At 46.1% G+C, this 25151-nt stretch overlaps 1 protein-coding gene across 1 annotated transcript in view; it reads right to left on the reverse strand.

The window, feature by feature from the left end:
- The window catches only part of LOC142765152 (uncharacterized), a 274054-nt gene that overhangs the window by 50082 nt on the left and 198821 nt on the right, over positions 1-25151 (reverse strand). The window contains exon 2 of the mRNA XM_075865727.1: positions 16663-17601. Coding sequence (XP_075721842.1) covers positions 16663-17601 — 939 coding nt within the window. The remainder of the gene's footprint in view (positions 1-16662; positions 17602-25151) is intronic.

Below are 25151 nucleotides of genomic sequence, written 5' to 3' on the forward strand. Positions count from 1 at the left end.
TAACAGCTTGTTACTATGAGCGGGTCATAATGAGCCTTCAGGCGCTGCACGTTGACGATGTCGCGCCCACGGCGGCGCATGTCCGAAGATTGTTCAACGGGTTCGATCACATAGTTGACGGGTGAGGTGCGCTCGATGACATGGTAGGGGCCTTCGTATTTGGGACGTAGTTTGGAAGAGAGGCCAGCTGCAGAGGTTGGGATCGAGAGCCATACAAGCGCACCAGGAAGGAACGTGGGCTCGGAAGTGGTGGAGCCATCACGAATACTCTTCTGCCGATCTTGCTCTTGCGTCGTAAAAGTCTTGGCAAGCTCGCGACACTCTTCAGCAAGCCTGGCTGTCTCGGAAATAGGTGTACACTCAGATGGATCCGGCGTGTACGGGAGTATCGTGTCCATGGTGTGCGACGGGTGCCTTCCGTACAGCAAGTAGAAAGGTGAAAAACCAGTCGTGCTCTGAGGGGCGGTGTTGTAGGCGTAGGTGACGAAGGGCAGTATATTATCCCAACTAGTGTGGTTGGCAGCGACGTACATAGAAAGCATGTCGCCGAGGGTGCGGTTAAAGCGTTCGGTGAGGCCATTCGTCTGTGGGTGGTAAGCAGTAGTTTTGCGGTGGACAGAATGGCACTCCGTCAGAATGGCTTCGACAACTTCCGACAAGAAGACACGGCCTCGATTGCTGAGAAGCTCTTGGGGTGGTCCGTGGCGCAGTATAAATTGATGCAGCAGGAAGGACGCAACATCGCGCGCAGTAGCCGCAGGGAGAGCGGCGGTTCCGGCGTATCGCGTTAAAAATTCAACGACAACGATGGCCCAGCGGTTACCAGCCAACGTCAGAGGAAGTGGTCCATACAAATCAATACCTACCCGCCCAAAGGGACGGTCAGGGCAAGGTAATGGTTGCAGACCGGCGTGCGACATGTGGGCTGACGGTTTACGGCGTTGGCAAGTGAGGCAAGAGCGAACGAACTGCTGCAAATAGCGGTACATCCCACGCCAGAAGTAGCGTTGTCGAATGCGATGGTAGGTTTCGAATACCCCAGAGTGCGCGCATTGCGGATCAGAATGAAAGGATTCACATATCTCTGACCGCAGACTGTGGGGTATCACGAGTAACCACTGCCGGCCGTCGGCGTCGTAATTGCGTCGGTGTAGAAGGCCGTCACGGATGGCGAAATGGCGAACTTGACGACGCAAGGTACGCGTGGATGGCGTTGCGGATGGATGAGAGAGCGTGTCGATGAGCGGGCCGATCCAATTATCCTTTCGCTGTTCGGTAGCGATGATGTCAAGATCAATGACAGAAACAGCAGCCGAGGATACTGAGCAGAGCAGATCACCTTCAGGCAGAGGGGAGCGCGAGAGGGCGTCGGCGTCAGCATGCTGGCGTCCGTTGCGGTACAGCACGCGGATGTCGTAGTCTTGTAAGCGAAGAGCCCAACGGGCGAGACGGCCTGAGGGATCCTTCCTTCAATGCTGAAAGCCAGCATAGTGCATGATGGTCGGTGACGACATCGAATGGGCGACCATACAATATATACATATTGCTGTGGTATGTGCAGGGTAGGTAGAAGAGAAAGAGGACATTGTCTGGTGCGGCCTGAGGACTCGATTGTTTTACCGCGACTGCCGAATTTCATCCTCACCCTGTAAATAAATCCACCTATCCTTTAATTCAACCGTAACAGTTTTGTGGTGGAGGTCCTGGGTAATGAACAAAGCAACACGACGCTTTAAGCGCCTGATCTACGACGAAGCCACTGCCTTGCTGGACTACCCCCGTTACCACTGGCTGCTGAGATGTCTCACGACGAAGGAGGAAACCGGATTCCCGCAGCTGCAGACCTTTTACCAGTCCCAGCAGCACCGCTAGTACCAGGCTCGCGTGCGGCTGGTCCCTGGTTGCGTCAGGATCTGATAGCGCCTCGCACATTCGGTGGTGAATCTGGCGAGGACGTGGATGCCTGGCTCACACACTACAAACGGGTGAGCAAATACTACCTACCAGTCGGACGCGGCGACCCAGCTGACCAATGTAGTATTTTTCTTAACAGACACAGCACTCGTGTGGTACGAGAACCACGAAGATGTCCTCACGTCATGGGATCGCTTCGTTGCTGAAATAAGAGCGTGCTTCGGAGACTCCGTAGCTAAGAGAAAGCAAGCGGAACAAACGTTACTGCAGAGAGCTCAGATCCCAGGAGAGACGTGCACGACCTATGTCGAGGCAATCTTGAAGCTCTGCAAGATTGTCAACCCTTCTATGTCAGAGGAAGACAAAGTTGGCCACCTGTTGAAGGGCACTGCCGAGGACGTGTATCAGTTCCTCATCAGCAAAGACAACCTTGCTACGGTAACCGACGTCATAAGCCACTGTCGCACATTCGAAACACAGAAGATGTGACGCATCACCCCCAAGTTCGGTCACCTACCGAACGTAACCACTGGGGCAAGTGTTGAAAAATACACGCCGCTTGATCTCGCGTCGACAATACGCCAGATCGTTTGAGAAGAGCTCACTCGACACGCTCGCCCCACGCCGTACGAAGCTACACCCGCACCGCCTTTCTTTCGCCTTCCCCTGTCGATTGCCGCAGCAGGCATCGATGACTGCAACTCAAGCCACCCTCACCATTGAGGTCACAGCGCAATAACTACCCGCTGCCGAGGTACGAATACCGCTTCAGTTACCCCCATCAGCCAGCCAACACTCATTACGACCCGAACGAAGATGTACCTGTACAACACCATGTCAGCGCAATGCCTTATAAGAGTACAATGCATACCACCAAGCCCCTGTGTGTTACCGTTGCGGTATCGCCGGGCATATAGCTCTGTTCTGTCGTCGACAGAGAGAGCTGACATCACGATGCCATTCCCCATCAGAGTTTCCGCCAGCGGGCCCTGGTCACAACACGGTCATTGGCCCGCCAACTCCAGGAGTACCTTATGGCGGGGAAATCACCGTGGCAGTTCTCCCGCTTCTCACCGTAGTTTGACGCCTACATCTGGCCGACTGCATCGTTCCCCTTCGCCAGGACGACGCCTGCCATAACCGCCGCCGCTGGAAAACTATAGCCAGCGCAACCGATGGAGATGAGGTCGCACAACAGGATTCGCCTCAGATGCCTCCACCAGTTATAATGTCCAAGAACAAGATACTTGTGGAAATAGATGGCTTTTGTACAAGTGCTTTAGTGGACACTGGTGCCACGATATCACTTATGAGTCTTTCTTTCAAAAGTCACATTGGCCGGAAAGTTATGTTTTCTTGGGGCGAATCAACAAGGTTTCGTGGTGTTGGTGGTGAAGTACTGCATCCTGTCGGAGTTTGTGTTGTCAATGCCTTATTGGCCGGAAAGAGGTTTCCAACAGAGTTTCTTGTGCTGCAACGTTGTACCCACGATGTGATTCTCGGTCTTGACTTTCACCAAGGATGTGGCGTTTTCGTCGACTGTGGAAGCGGTGAACTTTCCGTCAGCGGTGACATTGTTCCTGCCCTCGTCGATGAGGCGTCGCTCGCCATGAAGGACCCTCTGATTGTTTCCAATGAGCTGACAGTGCCGCCATGGTCAATGAGGTCAGTTGCGGTGTTTGCCCCAGAATCTTCCACATCTTTTGACGGCATCATTGAACCTGCCATCGTTCAATGTGCTAAGAAAGGCACACTCGTTCCTAGTTGTTTGGTATCTGTTGATGAAGGAGCAACCTTTCTGTGGGCACTGAACTGTTCGCCAATGCCGGTTGTGCTCTCTCGAGGAATGAAGCTTGGCGTCTTCGATAATTGCACTGAAGGTTCGATAGCGGTCGTTAACAACGATGAAAGCGAGAAAGATACAGTCTCTGGCAAGCCCAGTTGCTCATACGAGTCGCAGATCCTAGGCATTATTAGCGCCCCTTTGCGGTCACACGAGCAGCAGACGTTACACAATCTGTTGAGGCAACATGCTTCTGTGTTTCACTTTTGCCAAGAGAAGCCACTACCTTTACCATGTTCATGCGTTCACCATAGGATTGACACCAGCACTGCCCACCCGATCCGACAAATGCCTTACCGAGTGTCGTCATCAGAACGAAAATTTATTGCCGACCAGGTTCAGGAAATGCTGAAGCAGGGTCGTGTAGCCCGTGGGCAACACCGGTCATCTTGGTTAAGAAGAAAGATGATTTCCGACGGTTCTGCGTTGATTACAGAAGACTCAACACCGTGACCAATAAGGATGTATATCCACTGCCTAGGATGGACGATGTTATTGACTGCTTACGCTCAGCTTCGTACTTTTCTTCAATAGACCTACAATCAGGATATTGGCAGATACCTACCCACCCTTCAGACGACGGGAAGATCGCATTCGTGACGCCTGATGGACTGTGCCAATTCAATGTGATGCCGTTTGGGCTTTCGAACACCCCCACCACTTTTGAAAGGTTTATGAACTCTGAAATGGGAGGTGTGCTTATGCTACCTGGATGACGTTGTCATTTTTGGGCGTACCTTCGAAGAGCACAACGTCCGTTTAAGCCTTGTTTTAGACAGTGTTGGAAAGGCTGGCTTGATTTTGAACTCTAAGAAGTGCTGGTTTGGTGAACGGCAAGCTTTAGTCCTCGGTCACCTAGTTCACGAAGATGGTGTCAGGCCAGATCTCCGCAAAATCGAAGCAGTCGGCACATTCAAACCACCCCAGACAATGAAGGAACTTCGCAGCTTCTTGGGCCTATGTTCCTACTTTCGCCGCTTTGTGCCCCAATTCACGGACATAGTACACCCACTGACGAGCTTGTTGCGAAGAGACAGCCCATTCGAATGGACACCTGATTGTGACGCCGCATTTTCTGAACTGAAACCTCTACTGACATCTAAACCTAATCTTCGTCATTTCAATCCTTCGGCTCCTACAGAAGTGCACAGCGACGCAAGTGGAATTGGAATCGAAGGTGTGCTTGTTCAGCGCCATAACAATGCAGAGCATGTTGTTGCTTATACGAGTCGATTGCTAAGCAAGGGAAAATAATTATACGGTGACAGAGCAAGAATGTTTAGCGGCTGTATTCGCCATTCAGATTTTTCGATGTTACCTCTACGGTCGTCCATTCACGATTGTGACAGACCATCATTCATTATGTTGGCTTGTTACCCTCCGAGACCCTTCTGGCCGCCTTTCTCGATGGGCTTACGCCTTCAAGAGTTTGACTTCATCATTTCGTACAGAAGTGGACGACGTCATTCGGATGCTGATATCCTTTCTCGCCTACCTATGACCACGACGGAGGACAATGCAGATACCCTCTACATCGATTTTCCTGCGGTCTCTCACACGTTTCCTGACGCCAATATCTTCAAACGAGAACAACTGAATGATTTATCTTTAGATCCTTTGTTCGTTGACGCTCGTAATCTCAAAGGCGGTGGTCGCTTTCGCATTCGTGATGGACTGTTGTGCAAAACGAATTACTCAGCAACCGGCGCACATTATTTACTGGTTGTACCTCTAAGTCTTCAATGCGACGTTCTCTGTACCATGCACGATGACCCAACGTCAGGACACCTTGGGTTCATTCGCACCCTGCATCGAGTGCAGTAGCATTTTTACTGGCCTCGAATGTGAGATTTTATGAAACAATACGTCTTGAGCTGCGAGAACTGCCAGCATCACAAACGACCTACCCGTGCACCGCACGGCCTTCTCCACTCCGTAGAACTGCCGACTATGCCTTTCGAGCAAGTGGGCATCGACCTATTGGGCCCGTTTCCACGATCTTCGAACAACAACTGCTGGATAATAGTGTGCGTCGACCACCTTACCAGATAGGCCAAAACCGCTGCGTTACCTTCTTCCACAGCTGATGGCGTCGCTGCCTTTTTGGTACCCTCCGTTGTTTTCGCCATGGTCCACCTCAAGTAATCATCAGTGACCGTGGTCGCCAATTCATCGCGGACGCTGTGGAAAAATTGCTTCGTCTGTGCACTTCACAGTTCAGACATTCGATGCTATACCATCCCCAACGAATGGTCTTGTAGAACGTACCAATCAAACTCTTACTAACATGCTATGTACGTCGGATCCAATCACAAAAACTAGGATGAGATCTTACCATTTATTACTTGCCCACACAATATAGCGAAGCACGAGACCACAGACTTCACGCCCTTCTACCTGCTCTACGCTCGATCACCACGCAGCTCCCTTGATACAATCCTCCCTTTTAAGCTCCATACCGATGAGTCCATGGCCGAAACATTGTGCTGGGCTGAAGAAGCCGCCAAACTGCTCGCTTGCACACATTGGCATCACAAGATCGCTCCAAGCAACGGTTCAATCAACGCCATAATGCCATTCCATTCTGCAAAGGTGAATTCGTGTGCTTGTGGACCCCCCAACGAAAACTTGGTTTATGTCAGAAGTTTCTACCGCAGTACACAGGCCCCTACGTCATTGTAGATCGCTTGACGGACTTGACGTACGTTGTGGCACGCCTGAGGACACCTTCTCGTCGGTCAAATCGAACGCAGTTGGTGCACGTGGCTCGCCTCAAGACGTTTCATCACTCCAGTGACTTAAGCTCGCCCAGCGAGCTTCGTCTGTGAACCGGGGATTGCTACGGTATGAGCCGGGCTGTAGTATGTGCCGGGCAGGTAGAAGAGGAAGAGGACGTTGTCTGGTGCGGCCTGAGGACTCCATTTTTTGACCACGACTGCCGAACTTAATCTTCACCCTGTAAAAAAATCCACCTACATATATATATATCCACCTACATATATATATATATATATATATATATATATATATATATATATATATATATATATATATATATATATATATATATATATATATATATATGTATATATATATATATATATATGTTTCAAAAAAGAAATTCTGTAGGTCCGGTGCAAATATAATCAGGAATGAAGGAGCACACTTACGAAAATTTGATAGTTGTTTACTCTACGTTTCGGCCGTGGCACCGCCTTCGTCAGGATGCTGACGAAGGCCGAAACGGCCGAAACGTAAACAACTACCAAATTTTCGTAAGTGTGCTCCTTTATTTCTAATACATATATATATATATATATATATATATATATATATATATATATATATATATATATATATATATTGTGAGCGCGACAAGCGAATGACTCTTTATTCTCTTTGATATCATCATCACCTGTACATCTTCTTCATCTGAAAAGATCATCACCAGCGTGATTTCAGCTCGAGCCTGGCTGAATAAACCAGTTCCTCACAAGTGGTGGACTGTGCTTTTCGTTCTCTCAAGTCCTCTCGCCCGTTCTCGCTGGAGCTCCGCTCGGGTCGTCGCATACAACCCCCTGCTATGGCGTCCCAAGAAAACCCTGGCCCATCCAACGTCGCCGTCCTACTGCAGCCACCGCCACCCGCTCTGCCCAACAACACTCGCCTGCGTGATCCACCTGTGTTTTCCGGTCTCCGAGGCGATGATGTCGAAGACTGGATCAAGAACTACGACCTCGTCAGCGATTTGAACAGGTGGGACAATCCACAGAAGTTGCGCAGCGTCCCATTTTACTTGTCCGATGTTGCGAAAACTTCGTTGTGGAACCACCACCCGGATCTTCCCGACTGGGACACTTTCGATCAGCAAATTCGTCAGGTATTTAGTGCCCCTGCAGTTCGCACTGAAGCAGCAAAAAGAAAGTCGCCGAATGCACGCAGCTGCAGGGTGAATCTTACACCTCTTATATTGAGGATGTCCTTGCACTGTGCAAGCGCGTTAACAACGGCATGTCTCAGAACGACAAAATACGAAGTCGTTGTTTTTGGCCTAGCCTCTCTTCAGCCGTCGCTAAGTACGTCGCCTCCTGTGTTCATTGCCAACGGCGAAAACGACCGACAACTGCTCCGGCTGGCTTAATGCAACTTCTTCCTTGTCCCGCCTTGCCTTTTGAAGTCGTTGGAATCGACTTGTATGGCCCTTTTCCTATATCATCCAATGGGAATCGCTGGATTGTCACGGCCGTCGACCACCTTACCCGCTACGCAGAAACAGCTTCTATACCATCTGGGACTGCCACTGAGATCGCCGATTTCTTTCTTCGCCACATGTTTTTGCGTCATGAAGCTCCACGCATTCTCCTCAGTGATCGTGGCAAAGTCTTCCTATCTTCCATTGTCGAGCAAGTTTTGCGTGCCTCGAACACTGTTCACAAGACCACTTCTAGCTACCACCCGCAGACCAACGGATTGACTGAACGGTTTCATCGGACCCTATCGGACATGATCGCCATGTACATTCACCCCAACCACACGAACTGGGATGCAATTCTACCCTTTGTGACATTCGCCTATAATACGGCTGCTCAACGCACTACCGGCTTTTCTCCATTTTTTCTCATCCACGGTCGCTCGCCGAGTTTCGCTCTGGATGTCTCTTTCCTTTCGGCCCCTGCACCCTCGACGGCTCCTTTCTCTGAAGAATTCCTATCTCGTCTCGCACATTGCCCGTGACACACGGGCCGGTGTTGACACCAGGCCCGTGTCAACACCGGCCTCTCTCAAGACACTCGAAAATCTCGCTACGACTCATCTCGCCGTGCTGTGAGTTTTTCCCCTGGTGACGAAGTTCTTCTATGGACCCCACTACGCGTCCCCGGCCTATGTGACTAATTCATCAGTTGCTTCATTGGGCCGTACACGGTGGTCGAACAGACATCTCCTGTCAATTACCGCGTTTCTCCTCTTAGCGCTAATCCTGATCATCGTTGCCGAGGAACAGAGATAGTGTACGTACCTCGTTTAAAGCCTTATGCGCGACGCATTTCATAATACTGTTAAGCGACCAGGCGGCCGCTTTCACCGCGCGGGGGAATTAGTGTGAGCGCGACAACCGAATGACTCTTTATTCTCTTTGATATCTTCATCACCTGTACATCTTCTTCATCTAAAAAGATCATCACCAGCGTGATTTTAACTCGTGCCTGGCTGAATAAACCGGTTCCTCACAATATATATATATATATATATATATATATATATATATATATATATATATATATATATATATATATATTGTATTGTATATATGTATGTATATATATATATATATATATATATATATATATATATATATATATATATATATATATATATATATATATATATATACATATATATGTATTGTATATATGTATGTATATATATATATATATATATATATATATATATATATATATATATATATATATATATATATATGTGTGTGTGTGTGTGTGTGTGTGTGTGTGTGTGTGTGTGTAGAAGAGGAAAAAGGTGTGTCACTCACTTGTGAAAATATATTTTTATTGACATTTCAAACAAAAGCTGGGCCTACGGCCGAAACGTCAATAAGAAGTATTTTCACTTGTTAGTCAAACACATTTTGCTTTTTTCTTAGTCCTAGATTCAGTGACAACCTTTTTATTACTTTGTTTTTAAATCCATGTTCCTTATTCTAGCCCTGTTTGCTGTACTGCTGAACAACAGAACTTGTGCTCACTACATCTGCCCACACTGCTTTTTTTTCATTACGCTTCTCTAGGTTTCTGACCACCAAGTCGTGGGATTAAATCCTGGCTGCGGCAGTTGCATTTTAAATGGAGGCGAAAATGTTGTAGTCCCGTGTGCTCAGATTTGGGTGCATGTTAAAGAACCACCGATGGTTAAAATATCCAGACTCCTTTCCTAAAGCGTCTCCCATATTCACATGGTGGTTTTGGGACGTTAAACTCCAATCAATCTAATAAATCAGTCAGATTTATGACCACTATCTTTTTATGTGAGCCTAAGTTACATGATGAGTATGTTGGCAGGTGTCTCTAAGATTATGAGTGCCCGGCACGTTTGCCTGTTGCACTTTCGTAATTAGACACTTCGGAATGCCTTTAGTCTTCAGGGCATAGTAAAGAGATGTATCGATATATTGTACACTTGCATACATGTGAAGTTCGATGTATCAGCCACATATAGTCTCTCTCGCGTGCGTTTTGTGTGTCAAGAGCTTAGATGTTAGCAGAACTTGCGAAGGTTCATTCACATTGGCATCACAAGAGAATTGTTATTCTATGGATTGAGTATTTTCAACACACGTACAAATAGTCACACTGTAATACGCTTGACGTTGGACTTCCAGACCTTGGACCTGTCTCGCTTTGGCCACTAAAAGGAATCTCCGCCTAGTGAAAATTATCGTCGTGATCAATTCTGGCGAGATCTGCTTCGGCGGGTACATGTATGACTACACCTGCAGCATTAATTCCGTCACCGAGAAAACTGACAAAGCTCGCGACTGAAATTCCTGCCCAAAATCTCACAGAGTGCCATAGCCTTGACAGACACCGTGGCACGTTTTCCCGTGTGCAGACATTATTCACGGTAAAAGCACCCAGGAATCATATTGTGATAGTAACACCACTTAGTTTCTAAATGATGTGATTGCGAAGTGACCAAAAAAAGGTGGACAACTGATCGAGGGGACGGGGCTCGAACGAAAAATTTCGGGGAGTGAAAAATTGAACACCACCAACCTTTTGGCTAGCCACTGGAATCCGGTGACTACAACAGAATTGTTTCAGTGAAAGCCCAAGGCGTGATCCTCCCTGTCGCGAGATCAGTGCGCGCCCGAGTGAGCGTCCAACAACCTAGCAAACGCTGCATATTACAATTTCGCATATGTTACGGTACAAGACCGAAACGTCGGGTCAGTTCGCAGTCCTTAACTTTTATTTTTTGTCTATAACGTGGCTCAAGAGTTTATGCTATAAGTATAAAATTTCAACCAGCCAGGCAGGCATCGGTCGAAGACGTTCACTAGTAATGAAAAAATATAATTCCCTGGACTGTGGAAACGAAAAGCTGTGCCATAAATCACTTGCATTCAAGCACAAAATATGCTTTTATATATACATCTGATGTTATCGAGCTCAAAATGTAGGAGTTCAACACACAGTACTTAGACGCGCACTGTAAATACCCTTGTCTTTCTTAATATGAGCGTGCGACACATCTAGTGAAGCAAATGGATTAGCGAAACATAATCACAGCATATAGACGGTGTGCATGACTATGAACAGGGCGAAGAAGCGTTCATACGTGGGTTCGTCCTTCCGTCTATGCGTGCGTCCGTCCATTCGTGCATGCATCCATCTGTTTGTGTGTCCGTCCTTCATGCGTCCGTCTGTCTGTCCACGCCTTTGGCTGCCTGTCCGTGTGTCTATCCATCTGTGTTTCTCTCTGTCCATCTGTCCATCCTTCTGTCTGTATATCTGCGGATATGCGTGCTGGCTACGCAAGAGAAACGCGAGACAGCCCTAGGCCACAAGGAGCTTCGCCCATAAAATGTGAAGGAATCACCCGCAGATTTTAGACCAGAAGGAGCTTTGCCCCTAAAATATAAAAAATCACCCTCAGATTGGACCATAAGACTAGACATGGAATGGTAATAAACTACAATGGAATATATCGGAGCACGACATTTCCGTGCCATTCAAAACTGTGGCCTTACTCAGACAGGTTATCATTTTATAACTGCTGACTACTTTATCAGCTTCACGTGAACCAATAACATTAGGACTTGTTTTAAGTTACCTTACTTAGCTTTTAAGTTAACTATTCATATGCAAGTTAGGTTATGTACAGCTGCAGACTGGCGACCGTATGGTCTTAATGCCGCAGTAGGTCATTTTTAATCGATTTATAAACTACACACGGGTGCGCGAAACAATATGGGAAAAGTCTGTAGGTTGACTGCATTGGCTGTCCCACCGCCTTCTCTTTTCTCGAGCCGTGGTATCCAATAAAAAAAACATCTAATAAAGATCTCTCCGTTTTTCACTACAGTCAAATTCTAAGTACTGCACATGCCTGAACGCAGTTGCATGTATCTCTGAGCATAAAGTTCAAAAGGAATTGGTGTATGTTAGTGCATAATACTGAGAAAGTGTGTATATATTGTCACGGGCTAAGTAGATGCCTGAGGATGACGACGACGAAGTGCTGAACGGGAACGTGCTCGGACTGCAGCAGCGTCGTACGCATTAGCTCGCCAGTATATTCGCCAGTACACATTTGTTCATCAGTGTATACTTTATTCTCCGTAACATCATTGGTGGAGGTGCGGGGTTTTTCGACGTGCCAACTTGCAACTTAACTCGTCCAAATGCCGCTTTGGGCAACGCCAAATTTGCGTACTCGGCCATCTTGTTAACGCTGCGGGCGTTCAACCAGACCCTGCGAAAGTCCGAGCAGTTCGCGACTTCCCCACACCCCGCTCAGTCAAGGACGTCCGAAGTTTTCTGGGACTGTGCTCCTATTTCCGTCGTTTTGTCGAGAAGTTCGCTGAAGTAGCCCGTCCTCTAACCTGCCTCCTCAAAACGGATGTCGCATTCACCTGGGGCCAACAGCAAGCAAACGCCTTCTCGTCGCTCGTCGACATTCTCACCAATCCACCAGTCCTAGCACACTTCGACCCATCTGCTGCTACGGAGCTTCGTACTGACGCCAGTGGCCACGGCATAGGCGCAGTGTTCGCGCAGCGGCAACAAGGAATGCACCGCGTCATCGCGTATGCAAGCCGTCTGTTGTCGCGCTCGGAACAAAATTATTCCATCACAGAACGCGAGTGCTTAGCTCTCGTCTGGGCCATTGCGAAATTCCGACCGTACCTGTATGGCCGACCATTCTCAGTTATTACGGACCACCATGCGCTTTGCTGGCTCTCCTCACTCAAGGACCCTACGGGACGCCTTGGTCGCTGGGCGCTGCGCTTACAAGAGTACACTTTTTCCGTATCCTATAAATCCGGACAACTTCACAAGGATGCCGACTGCTTGTCCCGTTACCCAGTCGTTCCCCCTGACACGAGGGAAGATGAGCAAGAGGCCCTCGTTCTTTCAATTACCGACTTCACCGACATAGCTGCTGAACAACGCCGCGACCCCTCTTTGCGTGCTATTATCAATGGTCTGCACTCTCCCCACCCTGACCACTCCTTACAACTGTTCGTTCTTCACAACGACATCTTGCACCGCTACAACACCCGCCCTGATGGTGCTGAGCTTTTACTCGTTGTTCCTGTGCATCTTCGCTCAGACGTTTTGCCCCAGCTGCATGATGCCCCCTCCGCTGGACACCTAGGGGTGTCACGCACGTATGACCGCATTCGCCGCCGATTCTTTTGGCCTGGCCTCTACCGTTCTGTGCGACAGTACATTGCGGCATGCGACCTCTGCCAGCGCTGCAAGACACCTGCTCTGAGACCTGCTGGTACCCTCCAGCCGATTGAAGTACCAGATGAGCCATTTTTCCGAGTCGGCCTCGATCTTCTAGGACCCTTTCCCGTGTCGGCCACCGGTAATAAGTGGATTGCTATTGCTACCGACTACGCAACGCGGTATGCCGTTACACGCGCCCTCCCCACCAGCTGCGCTACTGATGTAGCCGATTTCCTTCTTCATAACATCATTCTGCGTCATGGTGCTCCTCGTCAGTTGATCACCGACCGCGGCAGCTGTTTTCTATCTAAAGTAGTCGACGAGCTCCTGCGATCCTGCTCTACCCACCACAAGTTCACTACAGCGTACCATCCGCAAACCAACGGCCTCACGGAACGCCTCAACCGTACCTTGACGAATATGTTAGCGATGTACGTTTCCAAGGATCACAAAGATTGGGACATCCACTTACCTTTCGTTACCTTCGCATACAACAGTTCACGTCATGATACAGCTGGATTTTTCCCCTTTTTACCTACTGTTCGGTTATGACCCGCCTTTGCCCATGGACACCATGCTCCAATCTGACGCCGCCTCATCGACTGCTTATGCTCGTGATGCCCTGGCCCGAGCTGACATCGCCCGCCAAGTCGCCCGGGATTGTTTATGTGCCTCGCAGCTTAACCAAAAGAGTGCTTACGATCACCGGCACCGCGACGTACAGTACTCTCCGGGGTCACTCGTCTTGCTGTGGTTACCATCACGTCGTGTTGGTCTCAGCGAAAAACTGATGTCCCGTTACGTTGGCCCCTACCGCGTCATACGCAGGGTCACCAGCGTGACCTATGAGATAGCTCCACTCCATACCACGTCAGTACCAGCTTCAGTCCCGACCGATATAGTGCACGTCTCACGGCTTAAGCCATACTTCTCACGCCCCGAGAATTGATCGCACCGGGACGGTGCTTCTGCCGCCGGCGGGTAATGTCACGGGCTAAGTAGATGCCTGAGGATGACGACGACGAAGTGCTGAACGGGAACGTGCTCGGACTGCAGCAGCGTCGTACGCATTAGCTCGCCAGTATATTCGCCAGTACACATTTGTTCATCAGTGTATACTTTATTCTCCGTAACAATATTACTGAGAAGATGTATACATAGCAAAACAGCCTTTTGGGCTAGTTGGTAGCAGTTCATTATGGAAGATAGAAGAGGGGCGCAGTATGTAACACGGACTGAAGCAGAGAACAACAACACAAGCGCACATTCGCAACTGAAATTTTATAGAAGGTTATGGAACATTCGCACATTCAATCAAAGTGCAGTTGCGAGTGTTGTTCTCTCCTTTATTCTGGGTCACGTACCGCACCCCACTTCTATCTTCCATAAGGAAGATGCATACGGCAAGCGAATTATCCTGGGTTAATACATGCAGTCAACACGTACTATGGAGACAATGTGGACAAGAACACCGAATTTCACAAATGTAGTTCTTCCAGAAGAAAACGCGACTCGGGGTGAATTGTTGCAGGTAATTGTAGATGCTACAATTTCATTGTCACACCTTCACGCATAAAACAATGCAAAGGAGAAGTCCTCGATAGCGAAAGTACTATTTTCAAGCACAACTGGAAAAGAACACGAAATTTATTAGAATGATTCAAACGCCAAGAAATCATTTGAGGTTACCAGTTCGCTCTACGTACGCGCACAAACTAGAACTCAGAACCTAGCCCATAACTTGTAATAGTATAATCTCGGACTGTGTTACTCTATACACGCCATTTTGGAAGTAGTCCCCTATGTACATGACGTAGCAAAGGATAGATGATAGGAAACAGCAACAAAGCTTGGAATATTAACGCTGCACACACGAGAGGCATTCATCAGCTGCCATTTGTCACTCTTGAAGATTTCATAAAAGATTTTAGGGCCTTTTGTAAGGAAAACACCATCCATTCATTTCTATAATTGTTCGTGCACTGTGTGACAAGCAGCAAGCAGCCATTATGCGGGACTAGCAACAAATCACATGCATGACAAGGCAGAAGGCGCCGCGTACTCGTTTAAAAAAGCGTGGCGTAAACCAAAACATGGCGGACGCACGCGGCGAGGCGGCGTCCACCCTTTCAAAGAATGACCGCAATCTGAATGGGGGCGCGCACATCGAGGCAATCAGCGAAGCGTGCTCATTGCTTCATCTCACTAATAATGCTGAAATCACGATAGTTCCCCGAGATGGGCGTCGCCAATGGTTAATGGTATATATCAACAGCTTACCTTTTCGACGTTCAAGGAAGTGCTCCTTGGTGGCTGAGTGGCTCATGCTTCGCACTCAGAAGCAAGAGGTAGGACGTGCAATTTTGTGCGCCGGAGTCTTAATTAATTATTTTTGCGTTTTTTATGAAGAGATACGTATACATATACAGACAAAAACAGCAATAATGCCGATGGAAAAATCCAGTGGATAGTGTTTATATAATTGCAATCCCAATAATAAGTCTGCAACGCACAAAGCAACATGCCTGCTTCGTTTGTGTGTACTAACTCCGCGTTCGCCGCTTAGGTTCACACCGCAAAATTTGTGGCTAGCCAACGGAGAATACACATTGCGCATTGAGTTTCATTCTGGTTGGGCCGTGGCGTTCAATAACTCTAACATGCCGCAAGTAGGAGAGCACTTACCAAATTCGGCCTGCTACAGTCGCGTTCTTATGGTTGTCGCTTTGCTTACTCTAATTTCGCACTCTATGTTCCACAAGGGTTTGTTTATTCATTATTGGTGGACGTTAGTTGTCGGGATGAAGATGTATAAGTGGTAGCGGGGATGCATTCTTGCCAAGCAGTCTTATAGCTTTCAAACACTATTAGAAATAGCGGAAGGTTTTTTATATCAAAGTACAGCAAACATTAAACTGTTTATGTAAAGACACGTTATACCTTCGTATTTTACCGATTCCGATGACGAGGGAATCAAACATGTTTTTCCGACTTTCATTCCATACATTTTTATGGGGTCACAGTCTGTCAACCTCCCTGCAGTAACCTCGCAACATAAGTAAGACCTGTGGTGTAGTCTTGCTGTGCTAACATTTCGTGCCCACAAAATATTCAGAAGTGCAGCTATGGGTTGTCTAAATGCGCAATAGAAGAGTGCTACCACTGTTAGTAAAGTGAAGAGACATTCTGAAGCATCGCTGGCTGAGGGAATTTCGTCGCCTATGGTATATTGACTTTGTAAGCTCGGTAAGTTCATTGTTATTAACCTCGCGCCAACTCTCAAGATTTTTTTGCATTGCATCACTTTCAAGATGATGTAAACAAGTAATTTGGAACGTTCCGGCCTATATACCAAAATGGTTTTCTAACAAGCATGTGGCAATACAAAAAAAGAAGTATAAGTTGCGTGATGCAGAAATCAGTGTGCCTTACCAGTACTTCGTCCTTATCATTGTAGAAGTGAAGGGAGTATTGATATATTAGTTTATCCCAGCTGCTGTTCTTGCAAGGCACTACTTGGTTCAGTTCCGAGACCCGGTAGATAAATTCTCCAGCAGTCTCGTCAGGATACGATCGAACAAGAAGCTCCTGCACCAATGTGTTCTCAGCGCTGGCAATGCTTTGGGCCACGCTCACGGCCTCGTCACTCAAAGGGTTGAGCCCGAACGGCCCCAGGTGGCGAGTATAGAAGCCTGGCGTCACCTTGCCACGCTTACCGAGCCACAAGAGCTGCGCAGTGCTTAAGCCCAAGTGGAGCACGCGGTGACCTCTGTGCACCCGCGTGTCGACCAAGGACAAGTCAAGCACGCTGACAAGGTTGTAGTCGAAGAAAAGCATGACAACCTTGTCTAGGGCATTAGCGCTAGCGTAGGTACCTACTGTGAGGCCTACATCTTGCATAAAACGGGTCATCATCGCGCTGTCGTCTACGTCACCAGTCCGCACTCGCAGGCAGGTCTTGTAAAGGGCAGCCGCCTTCTCAGTGGCGGCCTGCTTCCTCCGCGGAAACTTGGCTGTTTTGAGTGTCTTGGCCAGGGACACATACATGTCGTCCTCCATCTGCGTGAGCACTTGGCGCGAAGGGCTCTCGTAGTTGCCGCAAGCGAACTGGTAGAAGTTCTGGCATGGGTCCTCGTCCTGCTTCATGTACGCCTTGAGCACCATGTCCGCGCTGACGTTAAGGGAACCCTGGTCCTGCGATTCAGTCTTGCCGCCCGTGTCTCTGGGCCAGAAGGACATGTACAGCCCCACTGCTGTGAGAACGCCCACCAGCGCGAGCAGAACCACCGTGCAGACCACGCACTCCTTGGCGTTGTCCGTCTTATCCAGATCTGGCGCATCCACGCGATTGGCCAACGAACCTGTCACAGACTGCGCCACGTCGTTTTTGTGAGTATTTTGAGGGAGCTAGTTCCTGAGCGAGTGAAAATTTATACTTAACACGAACTGAACTAAGGCGAAATGACATACAGATGCTCTATAAAACTGTTTTTAACTTACAATCTAAAGATTTTAAATTTGTGCAGTCCTAACTTATTGGCTGTTAAGGCAATCAAGGCTAATTTTTTTGTATTTTCATCCCATGAAAAATGTTCAGCATTCTCACTTTTATTAGCTTTTGGCTCGTACTCTACTTCTCCCTGTCCCTGCTCTCCACTTCTTGGACTTTTTCTTTTCTCTAACTAGAAATACATAAATCATATTTCTCACATATAAAAGACATTAGCACACGGTATCCGTGCTCTGAATAAAACTCGTCCATACTTCACACGTGTCGAATTAAAGTCACTCTTCTACTCATTCGTCAATTCTCATAATAACTAAGAAATGATGCACTGGAGTAACACCTATAACACTCATTTAGCTTCCCTTGAAGCATTACAGAACCCTTTCATAAAAACATTACAAACAGTTCATGTTGTTCTAATGGTAAATGACTGCTTCATAATAACAGCTAAACCATCTCACAGCTCTTCAATTGCAACTTAGGCATAATATTGAATAAATACATACCCAAGGCATTTCCTCCAATCCGCTTCTTATGAACTGACTTGTTTGCCCATAGTAACACTAGATTTGCATGTAACACTAAGACAGAACTAATACTACACATTGAACATACTTAATAATACTGCTCCTTTCCCTAGCTTTCCTTTGTTTCTGTTTCTACATTTTTGTAAAGTAGATATTTGTATTTTTCCCGGTTACACTGCTTGGCATTACTGATCAGTTCGTTTTGTTTCATTCTGTATATTTTTGTTTCGTTTTGTATATTTTGTAACGTGCTTAGTTACTACTTACGATTATTTCCTATATTGCAATAGACACTGTTTTACCAAAATCTGCCATAGACAGGAGGTACCGATGCAGTCTTTGACTTGGGGACATTCTTATGTATACTAAACACAAGTAACATTGTTGTATAATTAATAATAAAGCATCTGTAATCTGAAAAAAATCTACAACGACTCTGACTGTTCACCTATGTATTAAAATGTATCAATCAGCCACCGCTAACATCACTCGGGAAATCACGGAAGCAAATAATATAATCATCGAAGGTGCGAAATGTGTTAGCACACCATCGTTATTGTTGTCAGAAAAAGAAATTGTGTTTTTGAATTATTTAGTTTTAATTGTTCAGTTAATTATTCAGCTTGTATACCAAAAGAAAATGTCTGTTGCGAGAGCACTTCCATCTGTATGTCAGTGTGTCTTCTTTTAGTCCGTGTCTACTAGCGCCACCCTTGCAAGCACTCTTTCAGGATGAAGATTCACGCTACTTTCACTTTATAGAATGCCGTTGGCAGATATACTTAGCGCTGGATTAGAGAATAATTACTAGTTGATCAATTGGTAAATTTAGAGTATTTATAAGTCATCAAGCATTATTCCACATTCTAAATAAAATATATGTATTTGCACGTGAAAAGCTTCGCTATCCTTTTGTTGACAAAGATTCAAAGTGAAATTCATGGTAATAATGTGCTGTGATTACTAAAGAAATGTCCATGAGAAATTTGTGCCCTACGAGAGTATAACGAATGCAAGCATTGACGTTAAATTGTAGCGGAGTCTGAGGCTACTTGTACAGCGCGCGCGTCGACAGCTTTCGCTGTCGGCAGATTCTTGGCCGATTCTTCTAGGTTCGAAGCTCGCCTGACATTATGTGGAAGGTGCGACAGATACAACAAGCTGCTAAGAACCAGGTGAACAGAAACGGGCACTTGCTCGCACGCACGCACACACACTCACACGCACACACACACGCACACACACACACACACACGCATGCACGCACGCATGCACGCACGCGCACACACACACACGCACACACGCACACACAAACACACACACGCGCACACACGCACGCACACACACACGCACACAAAACACACTGAAGCAAGCAAACTTGCGAACACATCGCCACCTAAGTTACTAGGACCTCGCCACAAGACCGTAATAACACGCAAAAAAAATGCCCCAGTAGTGCTCATCTCTGCTTTCGTAAGGTGTGCATTAGCGCGAAATAAAAAAAAATTATCTTATTCGTGCTACGTGTAAAAACCAATTAAAATGCCGCGTCAATAGTTTTACCTTGTACCACTGTGCATGAAAAAAAAAGTTTTCTGTATGAATTCCGCCAATTCTGCACTAAAATAATGGCTGGCTGCATTTCAAAAATAACCACATGTATAAGTTCAAAATCTAGAAAGTTCTGAATATTTATTCCAGACAAAACGAAACTGACAAAAAGTTGGAAATACGCGCGCTGCATGCAGTACATTAGTTGCATGTTTTGCAATATTGCTTGTTTTTTAGATGAGAACTAACCGACAATTATTTCAAGACAAGTATAGGGGATGTTATCAAATGTAAATATAATAAAAAGGTAAAGAAAGGAAGACAAAAAGATAGCTTGTCATCCGCAGGATTCTAAGCTGCGACCTGTACTGCGGTGATCACCCCTGTATTGACTTTATTGGGCATATATGTGCACTGAAGCGTGGGAGAGTCCGTCAGCGCCATTTGTTGTCCTTGCGGCGAGTGTGAAACACTCTCTTCGCGTGTGGTGACGCCTCAGATATTTAATGTATATTTAATGTATCTGAAAAACATGACAAAAGCATCGCAAACACTTGTTAGGTCCCATACTCTAGCTGGCTAGTGACGTGACCAATTTTATGAAGTACCAATGTAATTATGAGCGTGGTTTCAACAGTGGCATAAAGAGTCGCAGCTTTGCCGCAAAGGCGAAGCAGTAAACACGATAGCAACAAATTGGATGGTCACACGCACAATGGCAAGCAGATTGAATTGTGCCCCACGTTCCTCATGCGCAAATGATGCATGAAACGTACTCACAGGTACAGATGAATGCGAACAAGTGTCTCAGTTGTTACTTCGCTGTGTCTGAAAAGTACGCCCTTTTCGCAAACGAAGGCTGTGCAACGATTGCAGTGACCTTTGTGCACCCGGTAAACACAACAAAATTGGTCCGGTGAAAGCCCAAGACCTGCCAAGATGTATGATTGTCCCCAGCGCGAGATAAGTGCGCAAGTTAGTGTCCACCATGTTCCGTCTCCACCGGGTAACGTGAGCGTAAGAGATGAGAGCGCGCACCGCCGCGTCATGACAATGTGGCGACGCGCGTTCATCGCGCCTTCTTGCTAGCATTGCTGAAAACATGATAATTCCTCCAGAAATTTTCATCAACATAAGTGGTAAACATAGATGTCTTATCCATTTGAACAGTGGAGAGGGTGCTTCTTCGGGGCTCAGTGGTTGACGCCGCGCACTCACACTTCCCAGGTCCCACGCTCGATTCCGTGTGCGGGGGAAGTTTTCGAACTTAGCTTTAAATGCGAAGCATTTCTTAAAGAACTTCCGAGAATTTGAGCGTATTTATTTATTCATCGATCTATCTAGCCACTTACGACCTTTAGTTCTCCTGACCATTTGGATGATGGTATCAATACCAAACTTGGTATGGCATAACATGACTGTATGACGAGCATATTGAACTAGTCACAACAAAAATTATGAAACGTATGTCATGAATGTCACGATTTACATGACATGGTCTTTCTGCTCGTGCGGTAGTTTCAGTCAGATGACATGTTGCAAAACTGATATGGCAGGACATGTTTACATGGCGAACGCAAGCGAGTGACCCTAACATAAAAATCATGACATGCTTGTCATGTAACAACATGACTGCATGCTACGCTCATGATGCGCTCTCGGTCATTTTGCTAGCGTCACATATACCAAATTTGGTATTACGGTACGTGAATGGATGACGAAGGTATCTGACTGGGGCAAACATGATAATCATGAGATGTGTGTCACGTAACAACATGAATACATGCGAAGGTCATGATGGGCTGGCGGCCGTTTCGCTAGCTTCACTTATACGTAATTTGGTATTACGGGACGTGAATGGATGACGAAGGTATGAGACTGGTGCAAACATGATGTATATGAGATGCGTGTCGTGTAACAACATGACCACATCCTGCACTCATGCTGCACTCGTAGCCGTTTCGCTAGCTTCACATATACCAAATTCGGTATTATAATACCGAATACGTATACGTCACGTATACGTCATCTGTTCGTATACGATACATAGATGTTGTGTCATCTATGTCATCTGTTCGCGTCACGTATACGTGACGCGAACAGATGACATAGTAAATGACACATTCAAAAATGATTATCACAACATGCTTGTCATGTAACAACATGACTACATGCCACACTCATAATGCCCTGGCGGCCGTTTCGCTAGCTTCACAGATGCCGAATTTGGTGTTACGTGACGTCAATGGACGACAAAGGTATGTGAATGGTGCAAACGTAATAATCTTTATAATCGTGTCTTGTGAGAACATGGCTACATGCCACAGTCAAGGCGCCAAGCTTATCAGCGATGGTCTTATTGTGACGTTCGGCGAGGCCGTTTATCTGTCGATGGTAGGCGGCTGTGACTTGTCTGGCTGTACCTCAGGATCGCCTGAGTTAGGTCCGCTATAAAGGTTTAACCTCTATCAGTTGGGAAGACCTGTGGAGCTCCGTGACGCAGAACAATGTTCTCGATGAAGAAGCTTGCTACATCAGAGGCACTGCCTTTGGGGAGGGCCTTTGTTTTGTCGTAGCGTGAGTGGTAATCACTAGCTACGACGATCCATTTATTTCCGGAATTACACATTGGGACGGGAGTGACCCCAGTGGTTTTGATCGAAATTTACTTTCCTTAGTGCGCAGTGAACGTTTAAGGAAGAAGATAGAGCAGTGAGATAGGACAGAGTGCACACTTACAACCAATTTTATTGCATAGATGGTGGGCATATATATACAGTCAAGAGGTCGAGCATATCACGCACAAAAGAAAATAAAAATGATAGCACATGCGCCAGACCACCTTACTGCTATCTTTTAATGACGACTTAACCGAAGAGATACTTGTATTCATTATCTAACAAATTTAAGGACGGGGCAATGACACACTCAGTTCCTGCTTTACGAATAAAAAAGCCTCATATATTTCACGTGCCCTCTGGTCCTTTTTTCTTGAAATTACTTGGAATTCATCAAGCTTCGGGATGCACCCACAATTCACACAGTGACTTGCCTAGTGGCTGCCCACTGATTCGCGCATCAGATTTGTGTGCGCGCTACAGCGATCCTACAGGCAGCACCCCGTTTTACAGATGTAGCATCGATCACACGATAAATAAATCAGATATACAACACCTCTATTACATTATACAACCATATTTGCGTGCTTCTTATAGCACCCGACACTTAAAAATCTTTCACTGTTTACTCTTTTACAAAGAAAGCTCAGCTTATTTTTTAATTTATTTATTTATTTATTTATTTATTTATAGAGTCTGGCCTTCTGATGAAGGCCAGACTCTAGGCCGAAACGTCGAAATAAACCACGTTGTGACCGCTCACGGAGGATCTACTAGACTATATGCAACGCTACAGCCACTCAACCACCATGCCTGCCTATATATATATATATATATATATATATATATATACAAAAAAAAATATCTGAAGCGCAGATCGCTAGAGAGATGAAACGAAAGTGTAGGCAACTTTAATGTGTGCTCAGGCTACGATATAATATGATGTTCCAGTGCAGCGGCGAATGTTTCCCTGGACGCGGCTACAATTTCAAGAGGCAGTTTGTTCCATTGCTTGATTGATCGCGGAAAAAATGAATATTTAAAAAGGTTAATTCTGGTAGCGAGCTCGCGCCCTTTACGAGGGTGATGAGTACGAGCAGATATATACGTAGGCTCCGATATGTAGTTTTCTTTGTGAATACCCGTTAAACCGTGGAATATTTTGTGAAACAGAGATAAACGTAAAAATTTGCGCCTGTCTTCAAGAAGAGGCCATCCTAAAGTACTCCTGATTTCGAAAGATCTTTTAGAAAAGTTGTAATCACCCGTGACGAAACGGGCCGCTCTCAGCTGCACGTGTTCTAGAGCGTCGATGTTCACCTTAGTAAAAGGGTCCCACGTGCTGCACGCGTATTCCAAAAGTGGGCGTACATTCGACATATACAGGATTTCTTTCAGGCTGGCCGGTGCTTGTTTAAAGTTACGTCTTAAGAAGTTTAATGTGTTGCTCGCCTTTGTTACGATGTAATTTATGTGGGCATTCCAAGTCAGATTGCTGGAAAAAATGGCTCCTAAGTACTTATATTCTGTTACAAGGGACAGCTGTGTTGTATTCATGACATAGCTTGCCATCAGCGGGTTTCTTTTGTTGGTGAATTTTAAGAGGTTGCATTTGGACAGGTTGAGTGTCATGTTCCAAGTCGAACACCAAGACATGATTTTGTTCAGATCATTCTGTAGCAGTTAACTATCTGATTCACTTGAAATTTCACGGTATATACAGCAATCATCTGCATATAACTTCACAAGGCAAGACAAGTGTTCAGTAAGGTCATTGATAAACATAAGAAAAAGCAGCGGCCCTAAGACGGACCCCTGAGGCACTCCAGATAATACAGAGACATCAGAAGAGCGGACACCATGAAGTATCACGCGTTGGTTTCTATCTAACAGGTACGCTTCCAACCACTTCAGGAGGGTGTTCGGCAAGTTGAGGTAGGACAACTTTAGTAGTAACAGGGTGTGAGATACGGTATCAAAAGCTTCCCGAAAGTCTAGAAAGATGCAGTCAACTTGCAAACCTGAGGTAATAAATGCTGCGATGTCATGGCAAAATTCTACAAGCTGAGTGTCGCAAGAAAATCCAGCCCTGAAGCCGTGTTGCGCTGGAATAATGAAGCTATTTTTTTGAAGGTGTACCAATAAATTTGTATAAACAACATGTTCTAATGTTTTACAAGCAACGCTTGTGAATGAAATTTATTTATTTATTTATTTATTTATTTACAAAGTACTGTCAACCCTCCTTGAGGGTTATTACAGGAGTGGAAAGGATACAAACATTATACAAGCAAGGCAATATAGTGGCAATACAAGAAGAGTACATAAGAAACGCGCGATCATGATAATAAGTAATGTATACATCATACAGGCATAGTTGCCTTGAACCAAATGATGAAGAAAATAAAATAAAATGTTAGAGTGTGGATGCTTTCTCCCGAACGCAATTAGGTTAACACCTGGAACTTGGGAGCACAGACATGAGTTTTTCAACGCTTTCTAAAAATTTTTGAAGTGTTGGCTGTGCTACAGTATCTGGATCAAGCGCATTCCATTCTCTTATTACGCGAGGGAAAAATGAAAACCTGAAGGTATTGTTACTGCAGAAATATTCTTTGAAGATGAGGTCGTGTTTTTGGCGCACTTTCCCTTTTTCTTTTATAGTAGTGAAGACGGAGGCATTAGTTTTAAAGTGGCCGTGCAACAGTTGATAAAAGA

Source organism: Rhipicephalus microplus, chromosome 6 (assembly GCF_043290135.1).
Source record: "Rhipicephalus microplus isolate Deutch F79 chromosome 6, USDA_Rmic, whole genome shotgun sequence".
NCBI lineage: Eukaryota > Metazoa > Arthropoda > Arachnida > Ixodida > Ixodidae > Rhipicephalus > Rhipicephalus microplus.